At 36.7% G+C, this 22,631-nt stretch overlaps 3 protein-coding genes across 6 annotated transcripts in view; 1 reads left to right on the top strand and 2 right to left on the bottom strand.

The window, feature by feature from the left end:
- Nucleotides 1–4,601, bottom strand: part of acsl5 (acyl-CoA synthetase long chain family member 5) — a 13,801-nt gene extending 9,200 nt beyond the window's left edge. Inside the window, exons 1-2 of one of the 2 annotated variants that reach the window (XM_079595500.1) lie at nucleotides 4,352–4,601; nucleotides 867–970 (exon numbers count right to left, since the gene is read on the bottom strand). The gene's annotated coding sequence lies outside the window, so the exon portion shown is untranslated. Of the gene's footprint in view, nucleotides 1–866; nucleotides 971–2,191; nucleotides 2,315–4,351 lie in introns of those variants that run through there. The other variant, XM_079595501.1, reaches the window with a different exon arrangement.
- Nucleotides 2,224–16,188, top strand: gucy2g (guanylate cyclase 2g). 3 transcript variants are annotated; one of them, XM_079595496.1, is made up of 21 exons: nucleotides 2,224–2,401; nucleotides 4,855–5,203; nucleotides 5,567–5,676; nucleotides 8,030–8,209; nucleotides 8,294–8,438; nucleotides 8,531–8,666; nucleotides 8,746–8,849; nucleotides 8,936–9,102; nucleotides 9,728–9,853; nucleotides 9,933–10,016; nucleotides 10,105–10,209; nucleotides 11,450–11,521; nucleotides 11,689–12,013; nucleotides 12,710–12,887; nucleotides 12,980–13,120; nucleotides 13,770–13,962; nucleotides 14,274–14,448; nucleotides 14,554–14,652; nucleotides 15,411–15,502; nucleotides 15,767–15,868; nucleotides 15,979–16,188. In XM_079595496.1, exons 1-21 carry the CDS (start codon nucleotides 2,294–2,296, stop codon nucleotides 16,120–16,122), a joined length of 3,135 nt encoding a protein of 1,044 aa, XP_079451622.1. In that variant the 5' UTR covers nucleotides 2,224–2,293; the 3' UTR covers nucleotides 16,123–16,188. The 3 variants fall into 3 exon arrangements, with proteins under 3 accessions (XP_079451622.1, XP_079451621.1, XP_079451623.1); XM_079595495.1 differs by having other exon boundaries at nucleotides 2,225–2,401; nucleotides 5,567–5,691; XM_079595497.1 differs by lacking the exon at nucleotides 2,224–2,401 and adding an exon at nucleotides 4,438–4,649 and having other exon boundaries at nucleotides 5,567–5,691.
- Nucleotides 16,175–22,631, bottom strand: tectb (tectorin beta). Its single transcript, XM_079595509.1, has 12 exons — nucleotides 22,527–22,631; nucleotides 18,872–18,966; nucleotides 18,639–18,714; nucleotides 18,322–18,512; nucleotides 18,088–18,239; nucleotides 17,906–17,978; nucleotides 17,527–17,630; nucleotides 17,356–17,439; nucleotides 17,096–17,258; nucleotides 16,936–17,014; nucleotides 16,818–16,850; nucleotides 16,175–16,651 (listed from the first exon to the last, which is right to left on the bottom strand). Exons 3-12 carry the CDS (start codon nucleotides 18,703–18,705, stop codon nucleotides 16,587–16,589), a joined length of 1,011 nt encoding a protein of 336 aa, XP_079451635.1. The 5' UTR covers nucleotides 18,706–18,714; nucleotides 18,872–18,966; nucleotides 22,527–22,631; the 3' UTR covers nucleotides 16,175–16,586.

Below are 22,631 nucleotides of genomic sequence, written 5' to 3'. Positions count from 1 at the left end.
AAAAAATAAAACAGTTTTGAAAATAATATATGGAGGAATAATATGGAGGGGCTGTTTCACATAACACATAATTTACTTCTATGTGATCATATTCACAGTAGTAGAATTTACAGGAAATTCAAGGTCCCTGTAATCACATTATCATTGTTTTGATGCTGTGCTGATTAGAAGATGTTGATGAAGACAAATCGGTTTGTTCAAAGGTTGAAGAGCACGGTACAGTCCAATCGACAAAAATACTAAAGTGTCTGGCTGTTAAAAAAAATTATGACAAATGCTTTTTTTGAAAAGCAGTGGAATTCCTTCTTAACATCCTCTAGGTGCTGTTTCTCTATTCAACATGGCCTCCGGTATTACACACATGGCTATTATTATAATGCTATTGGATTTAGTACATTATTTGCCTAGCAATGCATTTATGGAGGCCAAAGTCTAGCAATGGTTATATAATCTTTTCCAGTCTCAAGAGCATCAACTATCCTTTGTAAAAGGTACAAATAAATTGTATTTTATAGTTATATCCACCCTTCTTATAAAGAGTATGCTCTGAGATTGCAACAATCAAAGTCTGGTTTTGGTTTTTGAGCACAGCCTCCAAACTCAAACCTTCTGAACTTGAATCAGAACTCTGACTCAAATCACCTCTGCATTTTCCTCTATGGTTACAAAACCTACTTATATGTTAAATATAAAAACATCCCTATTATTTTTAAACATGCATTACAATAAATGCACATTTATATCAGTACACCAAAAACATCAACTGCTCTGTGTTATGTGTAATATTATGTTTACACATGTATTGGTATATGGATATAAAATTCAACAAATAAAGACAGAAGCTCAGGCTTTTTAGAAGCAAGTACCTGGGTAACCTGCAGGAGTCCGGTGTGTCCGTCAGGTGATGGAACTGGAGGAAAAAGTCCTGAGAGACAGTCCCTTGCACAGGTTTGCTAAAGCCACAAGAAGACTGAGGAGAAAGGCATGGTCTTAGATCCAATAAAACAAGCACATGAGTGACCTTTGAACCAATTGCTGCTATCTGTTCCCTGATAATACAAATGACTGAACAAAAACAGAATCATGGCTATACAATAAAATCCTGTGAAGAAAATGTGCGTCGCACAAGATTCACAAGTCTGTTCTTTAATGTCTGCATGCTGAGAAGCACATGCAAATGAAACTACACTGTGTATGAAAGGTGGACTATGACATTTGCCTTTGCTGGTCAGTGTGACATTGAATTGCATGCAGTGTAAAAGGTGCAAACTTCAGGTAGACTGTAGACATATTGTCGCTAAGATCCATTTGCCATTTACCAGATTTTCAGAGGAATAAATATTTGTCTGTGGTAGTTTGCGGTTACATTTTGCTGATTCAACCCATCATTTACAACTTTGCAGGTTAAAGTGACCATCAGAGAGGCCACTTGGACCCTTAAACCCTTGTTAGCAAGGGTCTACCCATGTCACACTTCCTATTAACACCTTTCAGCCTCAGTGAAGCATGACACAACATGACCTTATGAACACACACTATTTTCTTATACAGTACCTCATTGAACTCAGCATCATTATCACCGCAGTTTAGGAAGAACGTCCCAGCTGAACTTTGACATTCGACTGTAATGACAGATAAGATGCGAGCACCTTTGGATTTTGTAATCTGTTCTGATAATAGACAATGAAATGAAATACAAGCCACCAAGGCCTCTGCGGATATGAGTCTTGTCAATTGAAGTCTAATTTAGGTCAAAGTTGAAGGAAAATTAACAGATCTGCATGCAATACCTCTCTCCGCTATCCATATTTAGTATATGACCTCTTACTCATAATACGTAAACATTGAGGACTGCATTTTTAAAACCTGTTTGCTTTAATGGCAGTCATACTAGTGAAAATTGGCTGAGAACTTGCACTATAGGTGATAAGTGCTCTTTCTCCAGAGAAACCCTTGATTAGAATTAATTTCCCCAGGGACGACAGAGTCCGTTTAAATCTCCCTGTATGTCTGAAAGCCGATCAATTTGACTGAGGTTTATGCAGGTAGGATGTCAGATGTAAGTGGAACCACGCAATGGTGGTTGCTGATTTTTGTTTCTTTTTCAGCTATTACAAACTCTGTTATTTGCAACAAACCAACCCAGTATAAGCTTACGGTTGGGCTCCAAGCTCCTCGGAACATTTCCTACCCTTTCAGTTTGCTTAGGTTGGGGTCTGCAATGCAGATAGCCATAGACAAGATCAACGCAAATCCCTCTCTCAGTGGAAATTTCACCTTTGACTTCGTATACATGGACACAGACTGTAACGCAAAAATTTCACTTCGGGCTTTCATCGAACAAGTAATGGAACAAAATGTATCAGCGCTATTTGGCCCACCCTGTCCTGAGGAGGCTGAAGTAAGTGTCTTCATTATTTTGGCATTTGGCAATATTAGTATTATTAAAGTGTGATTATTATTATTAGTAGCCTATTCGTAGTAGTAGTCGTATTTTTAGCTATTATTATAATTATAAAGTTTTTTATCAGGCTTAAGACCCCCCCACGCCCTCCAAATATAGGCTATATATATTTTTCATAAAAATGTTTGTGTTTTCAAACGTTAAGATTAAATTTGTTGGTTTTCACCTATCTCCAAATACGTTCATGAACAGTCACGTTCCCCAGAGAAGGTGATTTCAAAAAGTACAACATGTTCCTGGATTAACATCTTCTTTGATCCTGTAACAACATTCCAATCAGCCATCAGATTTGAGGGACAACTTTACAGTTTATGTCAATTCAGTGTCAGTTTATCATCAGTGTAAATCATTTCCTTCTGATTTTAGGGATAAGTTAAGGGTAGGGATAGGTTTAGGGACCGGGATAGGGTTAGAACTAAATTTTTGGACAAAACTACGGAGCCCATTAGAGGACATGTTAATGGAAAAAATTAGATGAGAGGAAAAAAATATATGCTTTTGCGTTCGCTAGTTTTAAGTTCTTCAGAAACTATGTAGCCTAAGCTCTCCATCACAGAATAAAAAGTTAAAAAGATAATTGACTTTTTATCTCACAATTTTGACTTTTTTTCTTGCAATTGAACCTTCAGATGGAGCTTGATTGACAGGTGATCTGACCAATCATACTTCGCCATCCGCCATTTTGTCCGACAAAGCAGTCAGGAGAGTTAGTAGATTAACATGGGAGGATTTGAACTTGAAAAACGGAGTGTACTGATGCCTTTCCGCGGTTAAAACAACATTCCTTCTTATGTTCATTCATGTTTATTTGATGCTATAAATGAACTAGAAGGAAGAGATGATCGGTTCACGAGCAGCTTTAACTGATGCTCTACAGCGATCTGTCACAACACATTTAAGAGCCACAAAACGGTATTGTTTACATTTATTTTTAAAAATGACCAAATTTGAAAGGTGAGACTTTGTTTAATTATGTTTAATATCAAAAGTAACCAAAAAGTAACCTGGCCTGTCCTGTCTGTCTGCGTGTTGTCAGACTCCTCTCTGCTCCGCAATGTATTTTTCACTGTGTGAGAACATGGAGTGGCGTGAGAGCGGCATAGCTTGTCGGACATAGCGACAGTAACTAAGGGGGGCGGGTATTTGCGAATGCTCAATTGAGGGTTAAAGTTAGAATTGCGAAAAAATAATTTTGCAATTGCGTATCCCAAAGTAATTGTTTTCCTTATAACACGCAATTGCGACTTTATATCAAATAGCAATTGTAAGAAACAAGTCAGAATTGCGAGTTGAAAAATCTGTTAAAAAAACTGTAAAATCCGTGGCAGAAACAATAAGACTACTTTCGCTCGAAAACTTTTGCGTTTGCTTTAAAAACTATTGTGAAGTTAACTTTGTATAGTTAATTTTAAACAAGCAGTTCGTCAAGGTTAAAAAAACATATTTAGCCACAAAAGTTATTTCTACATTAAAAGATTTCTACAATAAATGTCCGTAAAGATGCTTTGAAACCATGTAGAATTAAATTTGACCTGACTTTTAAAAATCCTTGAAACAGCAGAAATTCCTATCCTAATTGTCCCAATCCCTTAGAATTATATAGAATGCATGTAAACATATAAATATATGTAGGCTTTTAAAAAGACAAAATGTAACATTTTTAATATAAAGGTATAGTAGGAGAGGCTAGCAAAAGCAGCTTTGAAATCATAAGATCCCACCCTGCCTTCACAACTTCCCAAAGCCACGCCCCCTCCAAAACACATGAACGCGCATAGCCAGCCAGAGAGCAGAGTCTGCAAACAAAGCGTCACGAGAGACGGCATTAAATTACCCCATGGCTCAAAGCACACAACATTACAATAATAATGAACGTAAACAACTTACAGAGCTCTTGACTGCTGCAGGTTAATTTCGGCACTAATAGTGTTGCCATAGAAACGCATAAATCCGAGTCTGAGAACGAAAACAGCTCCGGGTAGAACGTCACAGGTTGCCATCTTGTTATTACAGTTACGGGCATGGCGTGAACGCAGCATAAGCTCGCTGTTTTGGTTCAGGAGGAACTGTAAAAGGTGCTGTTGTTTGTTTGCGGCGCTCGGTGAATGTCTGACTACAGCTCCGCAAGCCTCAAGGAACACGCTGATGATGATTGTGTGATGTCTGCGCGAGCAGGTGCGCAGAGGTATGGAAATGCAGGCAGGTTGGACATGAATGCAATGATAGGATGACATTTTTTTGGTCTTGAGACTTCCACAGAAGATATATGTACTTTTTAAAAAATATTCAGACAATTTATATTATTGATTGCTATCAGGATGTGTAGAGAGTTTCAACAATTAGCAAAAAGTGTTTATGAAAAATATAACGTTTTTGCTTATGTCCTCTAGGTCACTGGGCTCATAGCATCTACATGGAACATTCCCATGTTCGGCTTTGTTGGCCAGACACCAAAAATGGATAACCTTCAGGTGTATGATACCTATATAAAAATTGTACCTCCCCTTAAAAGGATTGGAGAAATCCTGCTTAAAACACTGGAATTTTTTGGATGGAAGCATATTGGTATGATCGGGGGTTCTGCGGATACAAACACATGGGACAGTGTTGATGCTCTTTGGAAGTCTGTGGAAAAGCAACTCAAGGCCAAAGTAACAGTGACAGCTGGTATCAAGTTTGATACCAGTGACCCAGAACTTTCACAGAGAAACCTGCAAATCATCTCTAAGGTTGCAAGAGGTAAGTCCTTATCTTTCAGCTCTTACAATATCTGGGTGGAGTTTACAGTGTCAAAATGTGTAAGGTCACAAAAGGATCTTGCCCTTATGTCCTCATGGCTTGTTGAAGCTATTAGTTGGCATAAGATGAGTGACAGTTTAACTGTTATAATATCAAAGTCCTTGATAAATGTGCTTTGTTCTCAAGCCCCATTCCCTATTGTGCAGGATGTTGGGCATCCCTTTGATTTCAAATATAATCTGTTGTGTGATTACAATGTACAGCTTCTGCATATGCATAACGGCCCTGAAAGTAAGGCTTTAAGAATAAATAATTAAGTTTCTATGAGGTTACAAGATGTAAATGTGATTCTGTTCATTCTAGTGGTGGTTGTGCTCGCCAATGCTGAAGACTCCACGTCTCTAATGCTAGAAGCTCAGAAACAAGGACTGATGAACGGAGAGTATGTTTTTCTTCTCGTTCAGCAGTTTGAGGTCAGTGGCAAAGTGGTGAGTAATTGGTTATTCGCTGAATAATGTATAATGTATCATGGAAAAAAGGTTAAAGGTAAAAAAAAAAACTTTAGTTAACGTTCTGGCAAGGTTTTCTCAAAGTTATGAACAAACATTCTTCTTGTAACGTTAATAAAACGTTTGTTCAAAGTTATCTTTAATAATGTTCTCAAACCGTTAGCACAAAAACATTATCTAAACATCATTCATGGAAAGTTTTTTTTTTTTTTTACGTTCATCATCATCACACTTTTTTTTTTCAAATGTTACTCATCGTTTCAGAATGTTCAGAGAACATTAAAAAGTAACGTTCCTATAACATTTTCAAAATGGATTGTTTCCTTAACATTCACATAACCAAGAAAAAAACATGTTTTTAACATTCAGAGAACATTCAGAAATAACGTTTTCGTAACTTAGTGGCAACGTTAGCAAAATGTTCTTTTTGGCTGCGTAAACTAAGGTCAATGAATTTAAAATGTATTTCTGGTGTGTTTTGGTAGACAAGGTATATATTGATACTGAAATTTAATTTCAAAGACTAATATCGTGATAAATATTCCCTGGAGCAAACTATTAGATCTGTGTCTATAGAGAGTATTTTGATTAAAATGACTAAAATAGGTGTTAATTCATATGAAAGTCATAGGGCCCTATTTTAACGATCTAAGTGCATGGTCTAAAGCGCACTGCGCAAGTGCATTTAGGGCTTGTCCGAATCCGCTTTTGCTAGTTTAATGACGTGAAAAATGGTCTGCGGACCTGGCGCATGGTCTAAAAGGGTTGTCCCTATTTTCTTAATGAGTAATGGGTGTGTTTTAGGTGCAACGTGCAATAAACCAATCAGAGTCTCATCTCCCATTCCCTTTAAATGCCAGTTGCGCTTGCACAATGCACCTCAACACGCCTCGTTTTTAGACCTGCACACCCATGGGCGCGCAAATGCATTTGCTATTTAAACAACATGGCGCAGGATGTGAAAATGATAACTGCATCGGGCTGAAACTAGCAAAAAACACTTGCCGCGTATGCGCCTGGCGCCACATTGTGCCTGGTGTATGATAGGGCTCTTACGCCCGTTTCACACATACTCCGTATGCAGTGCGTTTGCGGTGCGTATTTTTTTCCGTACCCATGTTAACAGGTTAGAGCTTTCACACTGCACACGGATGCGGTCCGGCAATCCGCTCCAGTTGCGGTGCGTATACAGCAGTGCAGCGATCGTTTACGCACAGAGTCTATTTTCTGCTGTGCTGCACCGCACCGGAGCGTATTGTTCACATTGAAATAAATATAGATTGACAAGAAACTGTAATAATTTGATCATAGCTACTCATAATTACAGTTAATGTGTTCTACATTTACTAAATTACAGGATCAAGAAATTAAAAACGTTTTAAACGAGAATATAAATATATATTATTGCTGCATGTTGTTCTATTTAAACATTAATATGTAGGCCTACTGTGTTGCCCTTTTTATTTATTTTGTTTATCGTCACATTCAACCTTCATGTCATGCGAATTTATTAAATGTAAATGAATATCTGAATATGTAGTTGTAGCCTATATGAATTCATAAGTAAATCATATTATATAGTTTTATTTTTGAATATAAAGAAGTTAAACAAGGTGTAATTATAAGTTTGTTATAGTTATGTAGGCTAGTTATAATTAATTTTGACTATGTAATTGTAAATCAAAATGTTTAACTTTTTGGTGCTACAGCCAGCCTTATTTATAGCAGAGGATACTCGTTTTAATGTAGTGGCATGTGCTAACAATAATTATTATATCAAATATTAATTTCCAAAAAGGTCCTTTGTCTTCTGGGGGCTAGCCCTCTCCCGGTTCTTTTTTTTTTAGTCTTAAAATATGCATTTATAATCAGTATTTATACATTTGTATTCTAATTTAAAATATTTGTGTATTATATCTTAGCAACAGATATAGCGTGATAGCTTTTCTTCTGTCAACAACTCGAACTAAAACAAAGAATCACAATGATTAAAATTAATTTCATACTGTTGTAATGTCTGTAACAATGTCAAAGTTAAAGTTTGGTTTTAAAATCAAAATTACTTAGCCTACCCATTTTTTATTTTGTGACACAGAAACTACGTATCAGTAGCGCTCTGCAAACGCAGCATATGTGAAAGCACTATAGCGCGTGCTGCTCCAGTACCGCACACGCACTGCAACACGCACCGCACACGCACTGCATACGGAGTATGTGTGAAACGGGCGTTAGACTACTAATCATTTAAATCTGAATCAGATTGTGACAGTTCTCTTCAACCTACATAGATACCTACTCTTACTTTTTCCCCCATTAGGACAACCTGTGGAAGTCCGCCTTGGGTGACAGAAATAAAACAATGCTGAAGGCTTTTGACATGGTGTTTGTCGTCGCTCAGAAATCCTATGAAGGATATGACTACTATGACTTTTTCGAGCAGGCTTATGAGAGATTGAAACGGGCTCCTTTTTATAGCAACCTGTCCTCAGAAAAAGAGGTTAGTAAATTATGGGTGAAAAAATATTTTTTTCCCATAAAATATTATCACATTTTAATTCATTTTATTCTGTATTTCATTTAGGTAAGCTCATATGCTGCCTATTTACATGACGCTGTTCTACTTTATGCCATGGGCCTTAAAGAAGCCTTTAAAAGTGGTAAAGACATCCGTCATGGACGAGAGATTCTCCAGAATCTCAGGGACAGGACCACCATTAGGTTTTATGGTAATTCTGTCACACAAGCAAGTTTGTACAGCCTCTTATTTTTCATATATTAATTGTAAATAACCTAAATAACCTTCTTTTTTTTTTAACAGGGGCTTCAGGTCTGGTTCATTTCGATGAATATGGAGAGAGGAACCTTGACTATTCAGTATATGACCTACAACAAACTGAAAATATCATAAAATTTGTTTCTGTTTTGGACTTTGACAGTCAAACAAAAACGATCAAGTAAGACCAAAATATTCCAAATGATAGCATTGCTGATGCTCAACACTGAACCTCTGACTCTATGGGAAATGTTTTGCAGACCCACATCAAGGTTTTCTAACATAGTTTGGCAAAATGGTAAACCTCCACCAGATAATCCAGCCTGTGGTTTCGATAATGAGCTCTGTGAATGGTTAGAAAATGGTAAATAGACATTGCTAGATCTCTATGCACATAAGTAGTCTTTTTATGGATTTGAAATGACATCATGTCTTGTCACTCGATTCCAGAGGTATCTCTTCTGGTTCTGCTGGTGGCTTTGCCTGTGCTAGGAGTGGCAGCAGTGGCTTTCATCACTCTGTTGACTCTACAGAAGATTCGTCTACAATCCCGCCTGGTAGAGTCCAACTGGTGGCTTATCGACTACAGCGACATAACTATACTTAGAGAACCCAAAGTAAGATGAACTTGTCATTTCAGTTTAGTTTATTTTTTGTTTCTCTTTTTTTACTTTTTACCGCATTTAAGTTTTTTATTTTATTTTAAAGGTGCAGTAAGCAATTTCTGTGAATTGTGAATCAGACAAATCATCACAACACTCTCGTAGCCAATCAGTAATAGTCATAATCATATACTCATAATGGCTCATCAGCAATCACTCCACCGGCCTCGCGCAGTTCTCTCACTTCTGGTCATTTCTATTTTATTTTAGTTCGTTTTACAATGAAAATGTGTTTGTTTACTATAATTTTTTTAATTCGGTTTACTTCAGTTAAGGAAAGTGTTTTATTTTTTAACAATAATAGGCTAATATTGCCTCCATCTAGACTAGCACCAAACCAACTAGCAATTTTAACCTTCAATGTAGATGTAAAATCTGAATGTGGCATAAACCAGTCTTGGCCAGCATACTGGTCTAACCAGTTCTAAGCTGGTGTTTTTTTAGCAAGGTAAGTAAAAAGTGCCCTAAAATGCCCATCCACATGCAAATATACTGTACATACATTATACTAAATGAATACCAGCATATTATTAATGAATGATTATTAACACAATAAAGAGTAATATTGTGGGTTTTACAGGGAATGCAATCATTGTCTGTAAATACAACACCAAGCAAATGTGGAAGTGGTGGCTCTCAGTCCATGCTCTCCACAAACAGCTATAGTGCTAAAGAAACCATCTACACAACTATTGGACTCTTGCAGGTACAAATTCTGAATCACATGTTACAACATAATTGCACAAGCCAAATTATTTCACCTTACACACTCTGTTATGGTGCAGGGAAACGAGGTGGGCATAAAGTATTTAAAAAATCAAATCCTTACTGATGTCAAGAGACCATCTGTCATCGCAGAGTTCAATATGGTAAAACTTCAGGTATCTTCAGAGATTCTGTTTTATCCCAACAGGTCACAGACACTAATACTATAATTCTTGTTTATTCCTGCTGTAGCTGAAAGAAATGAAACATGAGAACCTAGTACAGTTCTTTGGTGTGTGTATTGAGCCACCGAATGTCTGTATCGTCATGCAGTACTGCAAGAAAGGAAGCTTGAAGGTTTGTATACAGTAGGGTTTATTCTTTATTCAGATCCCCATTAGCTTCCAAAGAGTGGGAACTGTTCCATTAAAAACAATTATAGGAACCAGTTATAGCATGTCTATTCCTCTGCCGTGGGTGATTGACCGGGAATCCGATTGTTCATGAAACATTCTACTAAAATACTCAGATCAGATACTTGTTAGTGAATTGAAAACACAAACACTCCCAAACAAATCACTCTTATCACTGCACATACTGTGCAATTCAATTGCCAAACAATTCTTATGAGTTGTTTCTTTTTAGTAATTCAAACATATACAGCTTATACCGGTAGCTAACTGTGAAACTTAATTACTGATTGTTTATACTAATATGCACATTATATTACCACATTTATTGTTTAGTTGCCACGGATGTGTCATGTAGTTGAATCCAAAAGGAGATTTGTGACACAGAATGATCAATAAAACAAGGAACTTTATTAAACACAGAGCAATCAAACATTACACATACGTCATAACCTTTAATGACAAACACAGAACTGAGGAAACTGAGGGCTTAAATACATTGAGAATGATAATGGAATTAATGGAAACAAGGAAAAGGAGTGCACTAATGAGAAACCAAAGTAACAAACAAGGGCTCTGGCAAAGACCGTGACAAAGAAAACAATGAACTAGAAACTAAATAACACATGAATGAGAAAACAAAACTTGACATGTCATGACCGTGACATTAGTATTGCTGTTCAATAGTTAAGGCCAATTTTAGTATTGCATTTATAAGGGCTGTGGCTCACTGTTTCCACACAGCAAGGAGGTCCACGGTTCAAGCCCCGGTTGAGCCAAGAGTCCTTTCTGTGTAGAGTTTGCATGTTGTCAGTGTGGGTTTCCCCCACACAGTTCAAAGACATGCAGGTTAGGTGGATTGGATATGTCAAACCGTAGGAATGTGTGAGGTGTCTCAGTTCTGGGTTGCGTCAAGAAGGGGTCCGGCGTAAAACCTGTGCCATTGTGTGTGCGGATAGTTGCAAATGAGCGGGACTATATATTGTATTGCATTTATGCTGCCTCTAAAATACAGTGAAATTTGAAAATCTGTAAAGAAACAGAATTGTTTTAAACATATTTATTATTGAAATATCGTTGTTTATCACCAGTTTACAGGACTAATTAGAATTAAGTTTGAAACGTATATAACATGTACACATCATCAAACTCTTAGTATATCTGTTATTCTGCTTTTGAAACATCAGGATGTTCTTTGGAACAGTGAAATTGAGTTGGACTGGATGTTCAAATTGTCCTTTGCCTATGACATTGTTAATGTGAGTATGTTGTTTCAATGTAATGTCCTTCATTGCATTATATTATTTAAGATTTCTAGTTTATTTATAACAACAATGTGCATATCTACTAGGAGAGTTGATTTGGAACAAGACTGGTCTGCTTTTCTATTACTGTGAGACCTTTTATTGTTGTATGTTCTCGACAGGGCATGGAGTACATACATAAGAGCAGTCTGAAGTCTCATGGAAATCTGAGGCCCAGTACGTGCTTGGTGGACAGCAGGTTGCAGATTAAACTCTCTGGCTTTGGCCTGTGGGAGTACAAACATGGCAGCAAACAAAGACTGATGTCACTGGAACATCCAAAGTATGAAGATATGTTCTGGACTGCTCCTGAGTTTTTGAGAGAAGTCTACTACCCTTTCAACGGCAGCCAGAAAGGAGATGTCTTTAGCTTTGCCATAATCATGCGAGAGCTGATGTACAGTTCTGAGGTGGGCCCATACCATGATGTTCACCTGGAACCAAAAGGTAATGCTTGTGTTGTACAGTATTTCTTATCCCTATAATGTGAAATCTTTACTGATTTTTAAGAAAGTTAAAAAAAAGAATAACTTTTATATTGGTAATTTTAAGATGAACACTTACTGAACTAAATCACGTTAAAATGTATCAAATATGATACATCAGGCTTTTTAAATGTAATTATTTTGTACGTCTTTAAATCATTATTGTATATAGCATTGCATTATGTTTCACCCCCACAAAATGAAAACAACAGAGCTATGATCATAAAACTAAGTATTTAAATCATCTTAATAAGACATATTATTGGGAGATATAGAGTGTCAACTGATATTTACAGTATATACATTTTAACGAAGTTGTCTGCTATACTATTTTAAAGATCTCATTGATTTATATTACAAACTAAGAATTTCAGCTTTTGGCCATCTAAATATCAGCAATTGCATATTTTTGCTCTGTTTTGGCCTCTGAATAAAATGTAGGTGTTTTTTTCTTCTCGAGTATGAGCTCCGGATACTCTCCAATATCATACCACAATTCTTTAGATTTTTTTCTTTTTACAAATATTGTTTTCTGAAGGTTTAGTAAACCGTTCCATTTCAAAATGCTTTGATTTTTCTGATTATTATTTCATATAATTACAGGGCCAACTGGATTATGTTTGGCTTCTCAGTTTGTGTGTTGTATTACATTATTTAGAGATTATCAAGCAGTTAAGGACCCCTATGAGTGAGGAGCCCCTTCGACCAACCTTGTCTGCTGACATCTGTGATGAACGTCTCATTCCCTTGTTAAAAGCCTGCTGGAGTGAGAACCCAGACCACAGACCCACATTCACCAGTGTCAGGAGACAACTGCGTGAGGCATGTCCTGAAAGGTGAATGTCTTATGTAGCTGTCTGCCCAATGATCCTGGCACTCCTAAATGTATTTAGTGTTATTTATTCTAAGCTGTTTCATTAATTTCCAGCCATACCAATATCCTGGACAACATGGTGAGCAAACTCGAGAAATACGCAAATCATCTGGAAGAAGTAGTGGAGGAAAGAACCAATCAGCTCACAGCAGAGAAAAGCAGAGCTGATAAGCTTCTATCTAGCATGCTGCCAAAGTAAACAAATTGTTATAGCATCATTGGGACAGTGACATTTTGACATGTTTTTCATTACAAATTGTTATATTATAGATTTTATATCGGTAGACATGAAAACATTTACAAATTTTATAACTATGTATTCTTAAAATAAAGAATTCATTTGATTAATTAATTTTTAATTAATTAATTAAAAAAATAAATCTTATGGTTAAAGATGGATTTATAATGTCCAATAACAGTGAATTACTGTGATGTTAGCATCATTCTGCTGTTGATTCAAAGTCATTTGTAAGAAAATTACCTAGCATGCATTGATTTCACAGTAAATTTCTGACTAGTCATTTATTGTAAAATAATACTCTTTAATCTTGTAAATTCCTGGTGAGTTTTTAGTTATTTACAGCTATTATTAATTGAGAGACCCTATGAAAGTTTTATACTTTTAAAATTGATCACACCACAGAACCATTTAAAATGTGAGGATATGTAAAAGATCATTTTTCCTCCCATCCCATTTTTTTTAAGGGCTCCGTACACTTTCTCCTATACATTCATATACATTTTGACCTCAAATCTCAGTGTTGATAAAAACCTCATGGACATCATGTTATGCATAATACCGGCCGGTACTTGTATTTTCAGTAATGGCTGTCTGTTCTTACAGGTATATTGCTGATCAGCTAATGGCTGGGAACTCAGTGGAGCCTAAAGGCTATGACATGGTGACCATCTTTTTCTCTGACATTGTGGGTTTCACCACCATGTGCTCCATTAGCTCAGCTCTGGAGGTGGTCACCCTCCTCAATGACCTCTACAGTCTTTTTGATGAGATCATCAAGCTATATGATGTCTACAAGGTAAGTGAAGCAGACTCACCTTGGTATGCAGCAACTGCCCTGTTCATGCCCTAGACTGGGCCTGGTATAGCTGGTAAATATTCAGATTGAATGCAGAATTCTGTCAATATTTGCTCCTCATTATTGATCATTTGCATGAGTTTCAGACATGCCATGTGAATAAACATAACCAGATTTACAGTATAATGTGATGTAAATGGATGAAGGACTGGATGAATGCTATTGTTTAATGATAAATGAATAAAAAAATATTTCTGTAAATTCACTTAAATTTTTTAGGTCATTTACTTGAATTTCAAATGTTCTGGTAGGTGGAGACCATAGGGGATGCATATATGGTGGCCAGTGGGCTGCCTATCAGTAACGGTAATCTTCATGCTGAGGAAATCTCTACTATGGCACTCCACTTCCTCTTTGCCCTCAAAAGGTTCAAAATTAGGCATCTGCCTAATGAGAAACTGGCCCTACGAATTGGGATCAATTCTGGTATGCAAATATACTGTACTATAAGTGTATTGTGGGCTATACATGTTGTAAGAGATATACAAGAAAATGATACTCAAAAACAACTTCTGTCCCTTGCATGTACAGGCCCAGTGGTTGCTGGAGTTGTGGGTAATACAATGCCTCGCTACTGTTTATTTGGAGATACAGTAAACACAGCTTCTAGGATGGAGAGCAACAGTCTTCGTAAGGACTTTTCTTAATATTATTTTTAGCAACTGTTGTCGTGGAAAAGTATTCTCTGCTTTGCAAGAAATCACTCGAGTCACAGAGTTCCAGATGCCAAAGCTTAGACTTTATTGGTGGAGACAACAAAGCCGAGATGCCAGCAGAACATCAAACCAGCTCACGCAGTCTCCTTATCACTGTAGCATTTGGTGACTGGTGCAGCCTGCTAGCTGTTTTGCTCAGAGCTACTGAAGTGGGAAACACAGTGCACTCTATAACCTGAGGCCTTTTCCTAGGCCTTCTGAGTGTTACATTGTGTGTTTAATAAAACATATGCTTTAAGAAACATACTAAACTATCAGTTACCTGCTAACAAAAATATGGTCAAAAAACATTTAGCTGACATTTATGTTCTAAAACCGTTATTTCTGAATGTTCTCTGGACGTTCAAAACATAGTTTTTTAAATGTTTTTGTTTATGCGAAATGTTTTGTTTATGCGAATTGCTGAAACAATTAGTAACATTAAAAAATGTTAGACGAACATCCAACTAAACGTTTCAGATTAACGTTCACTAAACATTCTATTAACGTTTCTGAAAGAACATTGTTCATGACTTTGAGAGAACCTTGCTAGAACATTAGCCAAAGTTCTTAGAATGTTCCTTATAAGCTGGTTATAGACTATATTTAACCTATTTAATTAGTCTATATTTTTCTGTAAAACTTTGTTTTATTTAATTATGAGAGGTCAATTCTTGCTTTTTTCTTTTTCAGCACTGAGAATCCATACCTCTCAAAGCACTGCTGATATTCTCCTCAAGAATGGAAGTTTTGAACTGGAGGAGAGGGGCGACATTGAAATAAAGGTTTGTATAATGTCACTCTTTATACAGTCCGAGATAACACTAAAATCTGCTATATTTTCTTCAATTTATACCTGCATAATGTAGGGTTGTGAGCAATGCAAAAAAAAAAAAAGAGTCATGTTAAGACATGCATTGATATTAATATAATTTCTAATTAAAATATTAAATAAAAAATAGAAACATTTTCACTGGTGGTCTCAGACTTCTAAACAGTGTCTACTGTCATGCCATATCTGTGCATCAAATCTCTGATGTGTTTTTTAGGGAAAGGGAACACAGAAAACCTTCTGGTTGACAGGCAAATCTGGATTCAGGTTTCCAGACGTTGGCCAGGACTATGATGCAAGTCCTAAATCAGGAACAGGTGTAAGTATCAAGCCCCTTATGTTTACTTTATTTACAGTGTTGGGTGTTTGGTCATGACACAAAGTGAAAGGAAGTGCTATATGGAGACCTGACACACTGTTTATGGACAGTCTTGCACTGTCATGTCTAAACAGGAGAAACCCAAAACAACTTCAGCAAATGATGGAGATTTTAAAGACAGAAGAGCAATCCAGCGGACCCCAGCCATGGCTAAAATGACAGAAATGCACACACTCACTGTACCCGATATCTAATTTGACTGTGATTTTGTATGTTCTTGGATATTAGGACATTACAACAAATATTGTAAAAACTTAAAAACATTTATTTTAAAAGTTTTTTCTTTTTAAGTTATCAATGACAACATCTTTTGAAAGAATTGAATTACTAAAAATATTTTTTCACATATAATGCAGGATAAAAACAAGCATGTTTCAACGTCTTTTACACTAAAGATTATCAACTGATAGTACCTCCTTCAGATATTGTTTTCTTGTTCTACCAATATTCATGTAAGGAAAAAACAAGTAAAAACTATAAAAAAAATAATAAAATGCTAGTGAACATTTAAAGGAATGTGTTGATACACTCCCTGAGACACGTATGGTGTGTGAGTTTATGCATGCATGCATGCGTGTCTATATTTAAGTATTTGTATGTAATTGTATAAGTGCAAAGGCATGTTTCATTGCATTTGAGTGACCCACATTTGGCCTCATTACAAACTGAAGTATCCTAAAAATTCATTCAGTAGAAATATGGACAGCAGACACAGAATTGGGCCTGTAAAACAGAAAGGTAAGAAAAGGGAGATCTTAGTGCTATAATGTTAAAAGTGACTTTTTTTATAAGATCATTTAAAAATCAGTTTAAATGCAGGTGTAAAACGGTGGTGTACCTTAAAACTAAATATCAATATGAAAATCATTCACTGCATTGATTGACTTACCTGCAAGATGGACATAACTGGAAGATTGTTGTGCTGTATACAGAGAGTTATGTGGTTTTAAAACAAATGTTCTTGAATATCAAACTTGAATCGTGCAGAAGAAAAAAAAGTTAAATACCTCTGACTTGAAACTCCATGGTCAGGATCCCTCCATTTGGATCAGGTTCAAATTCAGTGCTTCTTGATGTACATGGAGTCTTGGATAGTTAAGAAGAGTCTAAGTGGAGCCGGTAATCTATTTAAAACTACAATAGCATTAAATTGACACTGATACTCACCGGCTGACAGAACAGCTTCTCCCCGTCACATACTTGGACCTCACAGTGGAGCCACACAGTGGACACTTTCTCTAGCCGCTGGAAGCGGAACGAATTGAACTTGAACATGGACCGACTGTCTTTGGCATTTTCAAATATGGTGACTGTGTTGTCTAAGGAGCAACTGTTAACCAGGAGGATATATATTACCCAGTGAGCAGTATTGAATCACACTGACACACATTCTTCCTAATATGTTTGAATTGACAATAAAATCTTACCTGTTCTGAATTAAAGCCCACCTCTTCTTGTCTGTTGAATATGGAGTAGGTGTTGCCCAGCAATTTGTTATTACTACTTTGAATCTATAAACATTAAAGAGAGAGTCTTTTGAACTGATTATGTGAATCTGTGTGTTTGACCAAATGTAGACTTTCTTTTGAGCAACTCACCTGTTACTCAGTCCTTTTGCTTCAATGCCAATGAACACCTCTGATCCAATCTCGGATGTGTCAATCACATACGGTGCATCTTTTGCATAGAGGAACTTCGAGTTCTACAAACCACAAAATTCACCCAAAAAAACACAACGATCAGAGTAAAATCAAAGTTATTCACAGTTAACATTTGGGAGGGAAAATATATATATATATATTGTATATATTATGACTCCACTGTATAAATATTATGAAAATCCATTGGTTTTAAAAAAAAATTTTTGTGTGCATTACACACCTTTTTACAAAATGTCAAATAAAATGGTGAGGAAATGTCCCATTTGTAGCCTACTTTCTTCATCACTGGACACTTGAGAATAACTGAAGTACTCACTGTGAAGACGTTCATAGACAACTGAGACTTAAAAGAACCTAAACTCCCGTTGTTGACATAAACTGTTGCCACTCTGGAAGAAGCAGAGGGTTTAGTAAAGACGCTGCAAGTCAAGGGTCAGAATGCACAGGCTCCATGAAATCTACACCTGCTGGACTTGACATCAGAGTAACAGGGTCTACCTTTGGCTGAACACGGCATTGTTGACCAGATAAGCCGCTTTATAAGTGCAACTGAACGTGTAGTTGACAGGCTGGTTCCGGACAGTGAGAGAGGAGTCGTTGGATACAATTGAGTTGTAGAATATGTACCGTGGGTCTTTGCCTCCTACATACTAAAAGGAAGATAGGTGCATTTTTAGTGCTATTTTGAATGAAATAAATATTCAAATATATCAAACCAATCGAACATCTCACCTCAGACAGGGTGCCGCAGTATGAGTGATTCTTAGGAGTGAGGTCTGGGATGGTAAAACGAAAGAAGCCTGGAGTGTTAATTCCAGTGTAGCACACGCCGCCCAGGGACAGCTGGCCAATCTCCCATCCATATGGACATTCTGGCACATTTGCAATGATGGCATTGGGAAAACATGACACCATCACGTAATCTGAAACATGACAAATTGGTCTGTCAGGCTTATCTAGCCGATTAAATCATGCTAACCACAAATACACGGGCCTTTGATCCAAACTGAGAGGAAATGTTTCAAATTTGATGCTAATTTGACATTTACCAGCTTTCTGAGGTGTACAGGCCCACGTCACGGGGAGGAGAATCAAGAGAACTCCAACAGCTGCCATTTCCTAACGCTGAACAAAGAGAATTGCACTGTTATAAAATATCTCTAGACATTATATAAGTTCACTCATGACCTGAATTATCTATCTACAGTATACATCATTTTCTGATTATTTTCAAGGCAAAGGCACCGTAATATTTGAAGTATACTTAATATTTGTACCATACCAATGCAGGGTCCAGAAGACGTGTTGGCTCAGGTCTCTAGTAGAAGGTTTGCATGGTTCCTGTGTGGTTCTTCTGCAGTTAAATGATGATAAATCCTAAAAGCAGAGTTCATTGAAGAGAGCACAAAAGCTGCTTTATAGGTCCACAGGTAGGCAGTAACCCCCCCTTGCTTCTTTGGTCAGCCAGTCTGGTGAGGCCTTTTGGTGATAGCATTGTGAAGGAAAGCACAAAAGCTCTCTGTCCTGGCCAGACATTGACTTTTAAATGATCAACGTCTCAAGGGGAAGACCATGTTCTCAGCCATCTCCCAGTAATGTTTCAGCCCTTTACATGCATTACTGATATAAACTTGGTGGTCTCATGGTTTCATTCTCACCTGCAACTTTTGGGTTCTACTCAACAATCTAATAGAAATGGGCATCTTTTTAGGGAGTTTGAAAAGCTTCCAATATAGACTCACTCCAGGATATGTAATACTTAGTGGATTGCCATCAGTAGTTATCTAATGCACCCAGTCATGCCAGACACCTCTTAATGAAACACAGTGTCATTAGGGTCAGTCTCATTGTGCTAAGCCAAAACAGATCCAAGAGTAATACAGCTGTGCACAATCTTCATGCTCTTTATCTTGAGGGAAAGGACTCAATAAAGAAATCATTAACCCTTAAATGCTTGAATGTTTTGGTAATCATTATTACATATTCGGGTCTTTAGCGACCCGGATCTCTATCTAACAAGGATGGATCTCTACCTGTCACGATAATATAAAACTCTCCTGATATTAGAGTAATAATTACAGAAGAAAACCGTTTTGAGCTTGGAAGGGTTCAATTTGAGCAGATGTTTTATACCAGCATCACTGTTCTCGTCAGAGCTCATTTCCCAGTACACTCTGCATCTGGCTCATATTCGTGATCTCTCTCGAAACTATAATTTTCAACATCTTCAAAATCAATATTTTGATCGCTGACAGTGACACTAATATTTGATTGCGTTCAGTACTCGCTCTGCTGTAAATCAATGAGCCATTCAAGTTTTGCTGATGATACTTCCTTTTGTTTTCTGCCTGCGGTGACAGTGAGTGAAACGTCACTTCATCATTGTGTATCAGACATTTGTCATCTTGTGGAACAAAGGTGAATTGCACTTATTCACTCATCAAAGATAAAATTATTGTTGTGCAGAAAAAATATATACTTACACTATTACACACCTCGGGTCGTTAACTTGGCGACTCTATACAATTTTTACAACAAAATGAATGGGAAAACAGGAATTATTTATAATTTTATAAAAAAAATAATGTTATATTGTATATCATGAATTGATTGAGGAATACTAAGAAGGTTGATGTCTAACTTTAAAGAATGAACGAGAAGGGGTAGTGAATGACGTCACGGGTCACTAAAGACCTGAGGTATGCATTTTAGGGTTAAGATTCCAATAAAGTTCCAAATGTCAAGACTAAAATGTAAAATAGAAGCAAAATGTCATAACAACAACGGAACTTTGTGGTACAGACAGCCCCCAAACCTTTTCAGGAAGTTACAATGCAGTGTAGGTCAGGAAACAAGCTTTTTCCGTAACCACATGAGTCAGATGGTGGCAAGAACACTTAGATTTGTGATATACCACCCAAGTTGTCACCTATATGAACTGGTACTGTCACACTCCACGAAAACATCACACTGGGGAAAAAGCACACAAAGGGCCTTTAAGATTTCCGTGATCAAACATACGAGAAAGAATGTATGGATGGGGCCCATATAGATCAAGATGGCCTCCAGATAAGGCAAGAAGCCTGAAGACAAGCACACACAATCTGATAGTCAAAGGATGTGCCATTCACGGAGATTGTGTTTCAGCCTCTAAGGAAAGCAGCTAGGGCACTTAGAGAAGCAGCATTTATCCACAGACAGTGTGTCTCCTTCAATTTTAGGACAGGAGAGTATCCCCGTTTAGCCTTTCTTCGAATGAATCACGATTCTCACGAATACAGGGTCAGCCAGTTTTGTTTGGTCACAGTGATGTCAATAGGTTTAACACAATTAAAACTTAATCTCTGTGTGGCAGACAGATGTGTTTCAAACCCCATGAGGCACTGTGTTAAATTATAAAGAACAAAATTATGGCTCATTGTGCTCTGATGTAGATTAAGTAAATGAAGTAATATTTTAATATTAAAATAACTTGTATTATTTCATACAATGACCAAAACAATAAAAAAAGTCAAACAAAACACAAAAAAAATCAATAAAATGAGTCATAATTTAATCTCAGTCTTGTTTATACAACAATTGATATATCTGTTAAGCAAAGCTGTGAAAAATTAATAACTGCTCTTAGAGAATATCTATAGAATATTTTGTTTTACCACATTTTTTAACTTGGTTTTAATTACATTTAGAAAAATCTAAACATTCTAAAACCAGTTCTATGTAAAATAATAAGAATATATCTTATATTTTGTCTTGCCAATATTTTTTTTTTTTTTTTTTTACTTATCTTACATAAGGTTTATTAATTAAATTTATCTTTTTTAAATGGAAAATGACACAAATATACTCCGTAATGTCTGCAGTATTGTAAAAAGAGTATATTAGGCCCTGCACTCTAAAAAATGCTGGGTTGTTTCAACCCAATTTTGGGTCAAATATGGACAAACCCAGCCGTTGGGTTAAATTTTTTAATTACATTTTTAACCCAACGTTTGGGTTTGTCCATATTTGACCCAAAATTGGGTTGAAACAACCCAGCATTTTTTAGAGTGTGATCATAACCAACTATTTTTTATTTTAGAAAAAAAGTCAGGTGATGTTACAGTGAGATACAATGAGTGTGTATTTTATCAATAACGTTTTTTATAAGATCAAAACATGCAGAGCCAAAATTAGCTAATTACAACTGCTAATGTAAAACGATCAGGTGCAGATAGCAAAGGAACAGATATCCCACGTGATAAAATTATAGAACAGCAAAGGCTACTTTCACTTGTGGTCATTACCATGAGAATGGAAGCGACCACTGGGATACATTAGAGTGCAATGCCTGAGAGGAAACTATGGCAGATGCAAATCAACTCTGAGGCCCAGAGCCCAGGGACAGCTAGCGTTACAGCTGACTATGAAGAGCCTTCCAGGTGTTCAAGCTGTTCAGGTGTCCCGAGACTTCATTGTGTTACGTAATATCGGGTGAAGCAATGTTAAATATTTGTGCTATCTTTCATTCATTGTGAAGCTTCAAGAGACGATCACCTGCAAAGCATTCATTCTTGATGGCCTTTTATCATGGCCTTTAAAGCAATGCAAATTACTTTAGCCACATTTCTACTCGCTGTCCCAAGAACTACTTCACTTAAAAAAAATATGTATATAATTGTAACCAGAAACAAAAGTGTTTGTTATTGGTCATAGGGTTAGGGATTTTAATAAACGATTAAACTTTGGTGCTTACTTATTTACATTGAATGAGTTACTCAAATCATAGGGATCAGAATATATGGGTGGGCTCTAAATTTGGGCAAATATAGGTAACCACCTTGAAAAGGTTCTCAAACAGGAGGCCCACCAGGTGGCATCAGTAAACTACCATGAAGGCTTCAAGATGACTTTAAACAGTACACCCAAAAATGAAAATTCTTTCATAATTTACTCACCTTGAAATTGTTCTAAACCTGTATGAGTCCTTTATTCTGTTGAACACAAAAGAAAATATTTTTAAGAGCGTGGGTAGCCAAACAGTTGCTGGTCCCCATTGACTT

This window comes from Phoxinus phoxinus (genome assembly GCF_949152265.1).
Source record: "Phoxinus phoxinus genome assembly, chromosome: 21".
NCBI lineage: Eukaryota > Metazoa > Chordata > Actinopteri > Cypriniformes > Leuciscidae > Phoxinus > Phoxinus phoxinus.
This window is presented reverse-complemented; position numbering and strand designations above follow the sequence as displayed.